At 52.6% G+C, this 13209-nt stretch overlaps 1 protein-coding gene across 4 annotated transcripts in view; it reads right to left on the bottom strand.

The window, feature by feature from the left end:
• CNTFR (ciliary neurotrophic factor receptor) overlaps nt 1–13209 on the bottom strand; it is a 204552-nt gene that overhangs the window by 85039 nt on the left and 106304 nt on the right. For all 4 annotated transcript variants that reach the window (XM_027665417.1, XM_027665418.1, XM_027665419.1 and 1 more), the window contains one exon: nt 419–500. In XM_027665417.1, coding sequence (XP_027521218.1) covers nt 419–500 — 82 coding nt within the window. The remainder of the gene's footprint in view (nt 1–418; nt 501–13209) is intronic.

Here is a 13209-nt window from a genome sequence, read left to right as displayed (position 1 = left end):
GAGTAGGATGAGATCATGGTCATGGGGCAGGGCATCAGGGTTTGGGGCTGTCACGCTGATGCCTCTTCCCAACCGTTCATCCCTTCATGGGTGGGCTGCGCAGGGCATTGCCCAGAACAGGCTGGGGGAAGGTGTCCAAAGCAGTGCCCTGGCTGTAGGGTCACCATGGGATGCACAAGCGTGTGGGCAGGGAAAGAAGCACCAGCAGGTGCTGGGAAGATGTAGGATACCCAGACCCCATAGTGATGGGCTGGAGGAGACACATATCATGGAGAGGAGAAAAGTGGTAACATGCAGAAAAGTAGCATCAGGCAAACCTGGACAGTGCACCCAGCTTCCCACAGAAGAGAGGCTGGAGGAGAAGCACTCACATTTTTCAGGACCCGCAAGGTATGGGAGGTGCGAAGGAAGGACTCACCCGGCTGGCTGTGCCTCTGGGCGTACACCACCACCACCGCGGCGAGCACCACGCAGCAGGCTGATGGGACAGGATTAGCCATCTGTGGAAGCAAACACAGGCAGGAGCAGTCAGGGTTGTCCCCCAGGAGATTCCAGTGCTGAAAGCCCGTCCCTCCCGCGCAGGATGTGATGGGACAGCAGGGAGACAGCCATAGAGCCAGACTTCACCTCGGCCACGGGGGAACTCGCTGCAAAACGAGGCATTTTGCTGGCATGTGCTTCACCATTCAATAGCCTGTGGCACTTCCATGGGAGCTGCCAGCACAGGCAGGTGCCTGGAGATGATGATATGCCTTGCACATATGCTGTGCCTTCCTCATCTCATTTTCAGCATTTCTCTTAAGAAAGTCAAATCCTGGTGCTGGGCTCTCCTCGGCAGCTGCAGCATCATCTTAGGAGCTGACATTGGCTGCAAGTGGGTATTTGAAGAGATGGGAGCACACTCAAGTAGTTCACAGCAGCAGTTGGTGCTTAGGATGTGCAAGATGCAGATCTCAGCACAGGCAGCTGCTGCCACTCCAGTGTGGCCTGTTTTGGTGCTACCCACCAGCCCGATGCAACAGCAGCTGCACTTCTGGGCATGGCAGGGACAGCATAACCCTCTTCCATATCTTCACAGTGACCAAGAGATGTGGCATGCTCCCTCAGCCACCTCCTGTCAATATGGGCACAGTCATTTCCCACCTCTCTGGGCCAGAAGAGAGGCAGAGGTTACTCCATCCCAGTGAGCTGTGCCATGTCCCAGGGGATGCTGTGGTGAAGGGAGGTGTGGAGGAGGCGACAGCTAAGAAAGCAGGCAATGAAGGCAGCCTCCTTGCACCAGCAAGTCCCCCCAGGAGTGGGCAAATGGCAGCAGTAACCACAAGGTGCTCTGCACAGCCCTGCCAAGCTTGGAGATGCCCAAGCTCTCCTGTTCTTGCAGCCAGGGCTGGCAGAGGAGACCAGAGCCACGAGGGAGCTGCTGGGGACAGCAGTGGGGATGCCAGCCCACCCGCCAGGAGGTAAATAGCACCATGCATGAAAAGCAAATTACACCTTCAAAACCATTTAAACCTCTCTAATCTCCAGTGCCGTATCGGTAACATGCACAGGATTGCGGTTTAATCTAGAACATGAGTATGGGCTCATTAGCCAGATGGCATCCATTTAAGGCTAAATAAAGGGGGAGCTGTATTGGCGAGAGAAAAAAAATCCACCAGAACATATTTGATTACCCAGCACTGTTGCAGGAGCCCAGATGGCCTCGGGTTCGCAGCAGGACATGGTGAGACTTTGCAGGGCTGGAGGGGAAGGTAAGAGCAGCTGGGAGGGATATCATGAGCAGATTTTGGGGTGCAGCTGGACCAGCCTGACCTCAAATGCCTCTCAGGGGCAGGGATGCTGTGGGAGGTGGTGGGTCTGAGAGGGAGAGCCTGGATATGGGCAGAGAAGGGACCCACTGCTGAATTTGCAGTGTTGGGTTTGGGCTGGGAGGAATGGCAGTGAGAGCCATTCCCAGTGTGCTGCAGCTGCACAGCATGGACATGCCAGCCACTGACCCTGCTCCCAACCCTCCCGAGTCACCTTGAGCAAATCACTCTCATTGCCTCAGTTTCCCCACCTGTAAAACAGAGATAATGAAGGTGACCTTCTTCTGAAAGCTCTGGGTAAGGAGCACTAAGCGCTAATTACAACATCCTTATCATTCCCTCTGCTTCTTCTCTCCTGCTCCTCTTGTGCCTGTTCTCCACTCTGGCTGCTCCATGTGTCCCCTCAATGCCCATAGCATGGTTCCCTCCCCATAGCACGTCACCCTGTCTGTGCTCTAGCTGCATCACAAGTGGCAGCCTGGGGAGCCGGTGATAGCTGGAACCTGAGGCAGGTGGCAGTGCCACATCCTGGGGCACTGCTGGCATGTGGGGCCGTGAGCAGCTTGGGAGCTACCTGCAAACCAGGATCTGACTCCCTGTTTACTCTCAAATTTACTTCCCACTGAATATTCCATTCCTACAGCCCTGGAAGGTTGGTGGGTGGCACTAGAAATTGAAGCAGGCAAGAAACCAGGGGCCAGAGCCTCCCTTCATCACAGTCCGGGTGACTCCAGCTAGTGTAGCCACCCCATTTCTGGGGACAGTGGCAATGACAGGAGGTAGGACAGAACCCCCCGCAACCAGCCTGTTCTTTGAAGAGTGTGAGATCTGCTTGATGTAGTCTTTGTTTTGGCTCAGTGCAAATACCATCACCAGCCATCGCATTCTACCTCTTGGTCCTGCCAGGGAGTAAAGCCACCTACTGCCCTCTCCTGCTGTTCCTCATTTTACTAGCTGTTAAAATAATTGCTGCTGCTCCTGCCCATGTGCTTGGCAGTCTCACCTAAGGCTGGACCAGTGCTGAGACAGGCACCACAGTTATGTGGCAAGGAATGGTTCCTGTCCTGAAGCACTGATAATCTCCAGGGTGATGTTGTTTGGATACATGTAGGAAAGAGAGAGCAGAGGGACCCAGATGAGGTCCCTGGGGACTTTGTAGCACAGCCAGGACACAGGCAGAAACTTCCTGTGATGGCACAGGGAGCCCACCATTCAGCTGGTTTTACCCTGCAAAACCTCATTTCTTCTCAAGGATGAGCCCTGTGACAAAGCAGAACCCAGAGCTATTTTAATATGAAAAATCTATCCAGAAAATCAACTTTTTCTCACTTGAATTGCAATTTTCCATGCAGTATTTGCTTTGTTTGACTGTTTTGCCCAAAGCCATGCTGATTTTTTTTTTTCAAGCACATAACAAAACCTTCACAATTTCTGCAGATGCTTCTAATGCAAATTTCCATTTGCTGTATTTGCTCATTTAACTGTTTCTCTAGCACAAGCCAGAATCCCAGCATGTGGATGCATGGGCCAGTGAGCAGCAGCTCACCAGGTGTGCAGCTCCCTGGGCTGTGTCCCCACGCCAGCAGGGATCAGTTGAGAGGTGATGGAGGGGAACCACATTTATTACACAGCAAACTCAGCAGCGGGAAACTCAGTCTTTTGCGGAAAAGGAAGATTTTTCCCCTGTAATGAATAATTTCTTGTTCGTGGAGAGGAAAGAGAAGCCTGGGTAGGAGGAAGGGACGTGAGGGGGCACATGTGATACGGTGGACCAGCAACTCTGGAGCTATCCTCCCTGTCCCCAGCTTCTTGTCTGGGGAGAGAGCAAATAGTTGATCTTTCCCTACCTTGTCCTCTACACCAAGTGTAATGAGGACATCAGTCATGGTCTCTCTTAGCAGAAGACAACTCAACATAGACATGAGTATGGTCCCCTCCAGCAGCTCTCAGTCTAAACAAAACTTGTTTCCAGTTGCCTGTTCCCTGAGCCAGATCAGAACTGAAGGGGCACAGCGATGTGACATTAAGTGCTGTTGTGTGATGGGGCGAGGACAGTCCCAAGGGGGGCAGCAAGAGTGAAGAGGATTGTTTACCCAGGGAAAAAGCAGGATGCCACTATCTGCTGAACAGTCCCAGTGTCCTCTTCTGAGCAGGCAGCGAGATGGATCCTTTCCAGCTCTGCTTCAGTATAATCTCCAAAGCCTTGGGGATGCTCACTGATAATGGGGTACCAACTGGCAACCGGAAACAGCAGCTCCAGGGCAGGGCTATCCCTGGCTAGCGAGGAATGCAGCCTCCCACCACAACTCTCACCTGTCACTCTCAGCAATGACAAAAAAATAAAACCTCACTCTGGAAGTGGGTGGCTCCTACAATAGAAAAATGGTAGCTTCAAAACCTAATATTTCCATGACAAAGTCTTCTGTCAGGCAATTCCCCACTAGGTGCTGTTACAGGGACTGGCTCTGAAATGGTGAACTGAGAGAAAACAAACCCTGTTTAGCCATTTCCTTCCCCTACAGCCTTGCCCAGAGCCTGGAACTCTGCAGGTACCTAGGGCAGACACTGTGCTGTGACTGTACAGCAGATAGCAACTGTCGATACCATGGTACAACCTCTACTGCAGACACCAGCTGTGGATGTCATGGTACCCCTGTACTGCAGACACTGACTGTAGCTGCTACAGCACACCTGTACTGCACACACCAACTACAAGTGCTCTGCTACACCTGTCCTGCTACACCTACACCTGTGACTGCAGCACACCTGTACCAGAGATGCTGAGTGTAGGTGGTACTGCACACCTGTACTGCAGGTGCTGATTGTGGAAACTACAGTACAGCCCACCTATCCTGCAGGAGAGGCCACAATCTGCTCTTCCAGAGGTGTGATGCTACACCTGTAATGCAGACGCTGACTGTAGCCATCACAGTGCCCCTGCACTGGACGCACTTGCAGCAGACACCTCCTGGACCCCAGCGTTATCAAAGGAGAAACACCCTTACCAAAGCCACCCTTGATTCCTCAGCCTAGCCTTTTGCCAGAGATCTGACACAGCTTCCCCTGGTCCTGGGGATACAGGGTGCCTCCAGAGAGATGCCATCCTTCCCAAAGGGCAGCCCATGATTCCAGGGTGAGCAGTGAAGCACCACAGTGGGCAGGGCACCCGCCAGCCCCCGTTCCCTAGGGATTCCACCACTCCTGGGCAGCACTGTGTGAAGTAGGGCAGCACTGGGAGCAGTGCTTGAGCACCTGAAAGCACTGAGTGCTGTCTCCTCCTTTCAGATCACCCCTGGCAGCAAGGCAATGGAAAGGAGAGGAAAAAGTAGTTGTCACTTAATGTCAGACACTTGCTAACAGCCCTGAAACCTTCTCGCCCTACAGTGCCCTGTCAGCATTAAACTCCACTTTGTGCTTAAGAGGAAGAGAGAAGAGAGGGGCTTTATCATCTCCTTAATACGTGCTATCAGAAAGCCTTACCTGCAGAGACAGAATCCCTGCTGCCTGGAAAGCTTTCTTAAATCTAATTTAAACCCCCACTGCCAATAGAGCAATTAGCGCTGCCCTCCTGGTCCACAAGCACCACAGGGAGAACTGAGGCCAGCTGAAATTAATTCACTCATGGCTCTCATGGACTGTGACTTTCCTCCCTCCATCTCCTCCCTTTCGGGTAATGAAGGGGAGACCCCAAGCAAGAGGATGCCCTGGAGGAAGGAGCCCCCCATGGCAAAGCTCCTCCCTCACTGTGTCTCTGCCATCCCAGCACCCACTGGATCCCTGGGTGGCTGCACAGACCCTCCTGCCCTTGTGGTCTAAGTGAGGGACAAAAGGTGGAAGGATGGTCCTCACAAAATTTCCCAGCTGTTTTTGGTGGAAGATGTGCCCCTGAAGGCAGCTGTAGACTTGCAGGGCTCTTGGCTCCAACATACCTGCTGAAGCCTGAGGTTGTTCCACCTTCCCTGCATGTCACAGGTAGTGTGTCTTCAGTGAGAAAACCAGTGAACAAAGTTGCTCCCCATAGAATCATAGAATCAGATGGGTTGGAAAGGACCTCTGAGATCATCAAGTCCAACCCTTGATCCACTACCACCACAGTTGCTAGACCATGGCACTAAGTGCCACGTCCAGCCTCATCTTAAAAACCTCCAGGGACGGAGAATCCACCACTTCCCTGGGCAGCCCATTCCAATGGCCGATTACCCTCTCTGTAAAGAGTTTCTTTCTAATGTCTAACCTAAACCTCCCCCGCTGCAGCTTAAGGCCATGCCCTCTTGTCCTACTGCTGATTGCCTGGGAGAAGAGACCAACCCCCACCTGCCTACAACATCCTCTCAGGTAGTTGTAGAGAGCGATGAGGTCTCCCCTGAGCCTTCTCTTCTCAAGGCTAAACAATCCCAGCTCCCTCAGCCTCTCCTTATAGGACTTGTGCTCAAGTCCTTTCACCAGCCTCATTGCCCTTCTCTGCACCTGCTCCAGCACCTCAACATCCCTCCTAAACTGAGGGGCCCAGAACTGGACACAGCACTCCAGGTGAGGCCTCACCAGCGCTGAGTACAGGGGCAGAATCACTTCCCTGCTCCTGCTGGCCACACTGTTCCTGATACAGGCCACGATGCCATTGGCCTTCTTGGCCACCTGGGCACACTGCTGGCTCATGTTCAGCCTCCTGTCAATCAGCACTCCCAGGTCCCTTTCTGCCTGGCTGCTCTCCAGTCACTCTGTCCCCAGCCTGTAGCGCTGCAGGGGGTTGTTGCGACCAAAATGCAGGACCCGGCACTTGGCCTTGTTGAACCTCATCCCATTGGAACCAGCCCAACTCTCCAGCCTATTCAGGTCCCTCTGCAGAGCCCTCCTGCCTTCCAGCTGGTCGACACTCCCTCCCAACTTGGTGTCATCTGCGAATTTGCTAATGATGGACTCAATCCCCTTATCTAAATCATCGATAAAGATGTTAAACAGAACTGGGCCCAACACTGATCCCTGGGGGACACCACTGGTGACCGGCCGCCATCTGGATGCAGCCCTGTTCACCAGCACTCTCTGGGTCCGGCCCTCCAGCCAGTTCCTGACCCACCACAGAGTGCCCCTGTCCAAGCCATGGGCTGCCAGTTTTTTCAGGAGTATATTATGGGAGACAGTGTCAAAGGCTTTGCTGAAGTCCAGATAGACCACATCCACAGCCTTCCCCTCATCCACCAGGCAGGTCACTTGATTGTAGAAGGAGATCAGATTGGTCAGACAGGACCTGCCCTTCCTAAACCTGTGCTGGCTGGGTCTGATTCCTTGTCCATCCTGTAGGTGCTGCGTGATTGCACCCAGGATGATCTGCTCCATAACCTTGCCAGGCACTGAGGTCAGACTGACAGGCCTGTAGTTTCCTGGGTCCTCTTCATTCCATGGGAATGAAGAAAGCAGCTCCTCTGGAGGGAGCATCAGCCCCAGATAAAATGAGGGCTACTTTGTAGGGGGTACTGCAGAATTTAGGAGCTCCAGGGGGAGCTGGGATGGTTTGGGGAGGAACAAGCAACTCATGAAATGGCTGAGGCTCCTTGGGAACCTGCCTGACTGGCAAGTTGGCACCCAGGACAGGTAGTTTCTTGCTCCCATGGATCACAGCGACATGCTCCCACCAGGGCAGGTGAAAAGGCCATCAGGGTCCTAAGACTCCCTGCAGCTCCAGGGGCTAGGGGATTTCTGCTCCAGGAGCAAGGTGGAGTCCTCTCCTCTCAAACCACACCTTGCAGCTCTTCAAACTGACCAGCCAGCCCTAAAGCAGCAGGACTGCAGTCCACCCCCGTCCCTGGTAGGACAAGGGACACATGCTGGGTGCTATGATTCCTCTGCAACCTAGGGACAGGCAGGAGCACAGTGTCAGGAGAGCACTGGACAAGTACACTGATGGAAACCTCTCCAGTGACTCTGCCTACCAACAGCCCTCGGTGCCACATCCACTGTGGGGCCATGGTGCTGCTGCCCATCCCCTCTTCCCACTTGGAGCCTTGAAGGGGATGTTTCCCACAGCCCGTACCTGTCCTTAAAATCCCCACCACTGTAACCAGTTTTATTTCAAGTAGAGGGCAGCAGTCCAAGACCAGCTATCTGCTCCAGCAGTGATAAAAGCCAACACAAAGAGCAGCATACTAATAAGCACCACATGTCTTCAAAACTGGCACTGTAAGAAAGCCCAGCAGGGCAGGAGGGGGCCTGAATCCCCATGGCAGAGATTGCAGAGGAACATTGCCCCCAGACTATTCCTCAGGGACACCAGTGCCACCTGGGCAGAAAGCTCAGCTGAGCTGCCACACCCAAGCCCACCTTCCACATCCCACATCCACACCTGGGCAGCCTCTGAGATGGAGGAAAGCCTGGACCAACAATGAGAAATGCAATTTTCCCCCTTCTTTTTACTCAACTTTCCTCTGCATTGAGCATTTCCCGGCTCCCTGCAGAGAGAGATTGCAAGAATCAATTGGATCTTTGCTTCTGTTAAAGAACTGCCGAAGACAGAGCTTTTTATCTGGAGCTTCTGTTAAAATGAGGACTTGAGCAGTGTCTTTCCATAGATGGCATGGAGTTGATGGTACCATGCCAGGGATGGACAGAAGAGATCAGACAGAGAAAGAAGGGAGACTGGAGATGGGAGATGCCTGTGGTTCTGGTGCTTCCCAGTGCTCCACTCCGGTCACCCAAAACAGGCTATTTGGGAGCAGATCCTGCTCATTCTGCCTCTCTAGGCTGTGATTATGATGGTTTGGAACTCTTGGCGTCACACTGAATTTCAGCACTTCAATTCCCAGTCTCCACCCACAAAAGTAGACTACCAATGATGCAGAACAAAACAAAAAAAAACCCCACAAAACCAAAACCAAACTGCCATACACTGAGCAAACAACCCCAAATGCTTTAGGAAGGTCTTGCTTCCTCATTCCAGGTTCAGTTTGTGATATCCAGGCAAATGCTGGCAACAATTCCTATTTTTGTCTGTAGGGCTGCATTGCCCTTCAACCCACCCAGGATTTTGCTCACAACCCTGCTTTCTGTCTTGAGGAGATTCTGTGGCCAGGTTGCTTTATGAAATACCCAACACCCCTTAAGACGTAAAGCTCCAGGTCAGAAAAAAAGCATCCTAGTATTTAAATTCAGACTGAGGCATAGTCATGTGCCATCTAGAGCAAAACAAAAAGAAAAGGGAGGACAGAGCTTGTTGTCCAGATTTCCTCTGTCAGCTAGATGCCCATGGCAGAGCAGACATGGAACAGCAAGGTATTTCCAAGCCTTGCCAAGCCTAAGGAGCCTGGTCTCTGCTAGTAGAGATTTTGGAGGGTGTCTGGCTGCGGGAGCTTCAGTATCCTCCTCAACAGCACCGGGAAACACAGGTTTCACAGGGTCTTTCTTGAAATACGAAGACAGCATCCCTTATTAGCCCAAACCTGCTCCTCTAGAGGTCTGTGCTCTGCAGCACCCATGGAAGGGGCTGGACATCAGCATAGGCAGGTCCATGCTGGCTTGGTCCACGCTGGTTTGGCCCCCGTAAACCTTCTGGTGGTGAAGTCCCCAAGCCAGGGAGAGCTACATCTTCTTCCTGAATCAACACACAGAGGCAAGAACTGAGGCCACAGCTCTGCTGCTCAGAAAGCAGGGCATGTTTGCTTTTTGCCAACATGCTAAGACTGAACTGGACAGGGATGAGAGTCTGAAGTTGTGCTGCAGGGGCTCAGGGACACCAGTAGGACTGGAGTGAGGAGTGCTGGAAGAGACCTTGGCAGCCTGTCTTGTCCAGGGAGGGAATTAAGATACTGGCTTAGCAGCTGGGGTAGCAAGTGATGGAACATCCAGTTGTACAGAGCTTCTTGGGCATTTTAATTTTAGCTTGCTTCTTTTGTTTGGGCTTTTTTTCTTGGCACAGAGGAAGCCACTCCAATGACTCTGATGCTGCCCCTCCAGAGACGCCTCAGGATCGTGGAATCATAGAATCAATCATTTAGGTTGGAAAAAGACCTCATTGAGTCCAACTGTAAACCTAACATTGCCAAGTCCACCACTAAACCATGTCCCTAAGTGTCATATTTACATGTCTTTTAAATACCTCCAGGGACAGTGACTGTGATTTGGTTTTGCTCTGCTTCATCTCTCCCCCCTGCCTGCAGTGCGAGTTGGCAGGAGGATGGAGTAGGCAGGAGCCAGGCAGCTTCCAAGGCCCAGGCAGGGCAGCAAACACTGTTGGAGGCAGGAAGGGGCTTGGGATGCTGAGGACTGTGTGCCTGTAATGGCTGTAAAGCTGCTGTGGGAACACCAGCAGCCAGGACAGGTGTGACAGTGAGGACATTTGTCCTCCACCTGCATATGGGCTTCCCCCTGCCTCCCTCCCCACTGTAAGAAAGCTGCCCAAAACCTGGGCAGGGAAAAGCAGGCTGGAGTGAAACACTGCCCACACTGCAGACAGATGGGGTTTGGTGCTCATCGCTTCACCCAGTTCCATACACTTGCATCACCCCACTCACCCCATGAGGTCCTACAGGCACCCAGCATGCCCTGTGCAGCCTGCTGGAGACTGTCCTCAGACACCACAGCAGCACCCAGTTTTTGAACTGGGCACTGGAAGGGGAAACCTGAGGCATGGGTGGGGTCTATGTAATGCCCAGACATCAAGTGAAAAGAGTGGCACTGAAGGGAGGAATTAATCCTGCCCTTTGGTAGGGGTAGCCCATGTTGGGGCCAGTGATGCTGAAGGCAGCTTTCTGCTGCCAGTAGCCTCTTTGGTAGACACAGGGATCTGTCCCAGAACTGACCCTAAGACTGGCAGTAGGACTGGGGCATCTGCTCCTGCTTGCAAAATGGTAAAGCAGTGGGAAAGAAGTGACCCCTTTTTGTTCTGCCCCCCTAAATGGCACTATTCATAGGCCAACCTTTACCACGTTTCAGCAGCTGTCTTGCTATCACTGATGCCTCAGTTTGCAGCAGGGCCTCACTGACCCCTGCCCCACTTCCCCCTCTCAGCTTGGCATTGCCTGGAATGGAGCTGGTGGAAGGGGAAAGCAGCCAAGAAACAGAAATCCAAGGTCTCTCCCCCAGCAGCGTTTCTGAAATGGGCTGGGAACACCCCAGGGTGCCACTGCTCACCTGGCCTCCAACTGCTGCCTCTTTGAGGGGCTCTGGCTGCTGGAGCCTGGAGCCAGCAGAGCATCTGGGGTGAGCCCCAGGGGCCACTGAGGACACCTCTGAAACATGCGGAGAGCCTCGCTCTCCCGGGGGTCCTGTCCCAGACCCCGCCAGCGGCGGCTGCTGAGAGTGAGCAGAGGATGAGGAGGGAGAAAGAGCTGGCCCGAGGAGCTGTGCTGAAATAAAAGTCAAGAAAGTCTCTCGCCCAAAACTACAGGAAAGTTTAATTACCAAGGACAAAACACCATCTGTTTGTGCTGACTGTGACCTCCCGCTGCCCCCGGGCTTTAACAGCTCTTAAATTAGCATGTTTGTTTGGGGGTATTAGCTGTCGGACATCAGGGAAGCAATTCCCATGGGGCAAAGAGGAGGATGGAGTGGCTGTACACTGAAACACGTGCCGGGGTGGGGGGAAACAAGGGGGGGGAAGGGGGAAACAAAATACCCCTTTGGAAACAAGGATTCCCTCTGAGCATGGCTCTTGTGAGCAGCAATGAGCTCTGGCAAGCCGAGCGTCACTGCATGTTGCCACTGGCAGGTGAGCTATGGTGTGAGATTGTATTTGGGTCTCAGCCTCCTTCCAAAAAAGAAAGCCAAGACGTACACTTGGAGTAAGATTTTGCTATGTAAAGCCAGTAGAATCAATTGAATACTCAATACAGGAGAAATTGGATTAAAATCCAATTTGTTTTCAGCCCTGCAAGGGAGGAAAGATGCACACATTGGTACCAAGCCCTAGAACTGATTTAGTGATGTCAAACTGCACAGTTCCTTTCTTTGTTTTTTCTTTCCTATGGCTTATGGGATACAGTATTCAAGATGAACATACCGCCACATTTCTACCTACCTACACTGGAAACAGTCTGAAGCCAGCTTGGATATATAAGAGAAAAACAACTCACTTGGGAGAGGTCCCACTTGCAAGACCCCAACAGTTTTTTTCTCCATCACCTGAGCTTTGCTCTCTCAGCTTTGCTCCACTCTCAAGCCCTGTGGCTGCCGCAGAGGAGGCTGGAGGGCAGCTGCTGCCAGTATTCCTCCTCCAAGGCACTTTTTCCACTAGTAAACCCTCAAAGCCAAGTGCTAAAAAGGAATGCAAGTAGCCTCTGTGATCTACCATGAAGACTCGCATCCAAGGAGCACAGGTCCAGCCCTAAATTCATCCTGGAGCAAATCTAGGGCCTGTGGGTGTGGAGGTGGCCATGCTACCAGACTCTAGGACTAAGCAGGAGAGTCCTTGATGCTCCTCCTGCTTGGCCCCACACTCTCTGCACTGCTGGGGCACATCACCCTGCTATCCCACCAGCCAGGCTCTCACTGGACTCTCCAGGTTCTCCTTTCCTTCCAGTCCACAGAACCAGCGCCTATCTCCCACATCCCCGTGCTCCTCACAAGTCAGCTCCTCCCCAATCTGCACCACATTCATCTGCCTTAAAACTGTCAAGAGTTTTTGTCCCTGAGCTCAAGAGCCAGCATTAAGCCTCATCCTGTGCATCTGCCTCCCCTTAGGGTCCCTCTCCCTCTAGCAATCTCCCAATCCCTTCCACCCCTAAAATCACACCACGACTTTGCTCTTTCTCACTTTTGCAGGCAAAGCAGCCAGTATATGAAGGACAACTTGACTGGGAAGTCCCCTTGCCCACCTACACACCAGTGATCTCCAACTCGGGAGGCTGGTGTTCTTCAAACCTCCCGCCTGGAGCCTGTACTCATTCCTGCCCTTTCAGGGGCCAGGTAGGAGGCAGGAACTAGGGTGCCACCCCTGCCCAGCCGGCTGCCTTCCACCAGGCATGGCAGGGCAGATGTGGACCACATGTATATTTTGTCTCAGGACTGTTCCTGCAAGCTCCAGCACTGAAGGAAGAAAAAAACCATCAGCCAAGAGTAGCCAAGGAGTCCCTGGCAGCCTCTAGCCCCCTCCCAAACTCTGGCTCGAATCCATCCAATGGGGCAAGACTCAGTTTAGGGGACGGCTTGTTTTTTAATCAGAAAATATTCATCAGCATTTAAAAATAAAATAATAAAAAAGTGTCAACCAGCTGGGGCCGCGAAAGCTGGGGCGTTTTTGGCTCCTGACCGAGCACTTTGATAGAAAGGCTTTTTGGAAAATGCCGTAGAAAACATTTAATTTCTCCCAAGGCCTGCATATGGGGCTCATCACTCGCGCATATTGCACAGGAATATTCATGTGTGCTGGCCTCCTGCTACAGGATGACGAGGGTTCGCCGGTGCAGCATGCAAG

Source organism: Corapipo altera, unplaced genomic scaffold (genome assembly GCF_003945725.1).
Source record: "Corapipo altera isolate COAL_440 unplaced genomic scaffold, ASM394572v1 61045, whole genome shotgun sequence".
Lineage (NCBI taxonomy): Eukaryota > Metazoa > Chordata > Aves > Passeriformes > Pipridae > Corapipo > Corapipo altera.
Note: the sequence above shows the minus strand (reverse complement) of the source record. Positions and strands in the feature narration are given on the sequence as shown.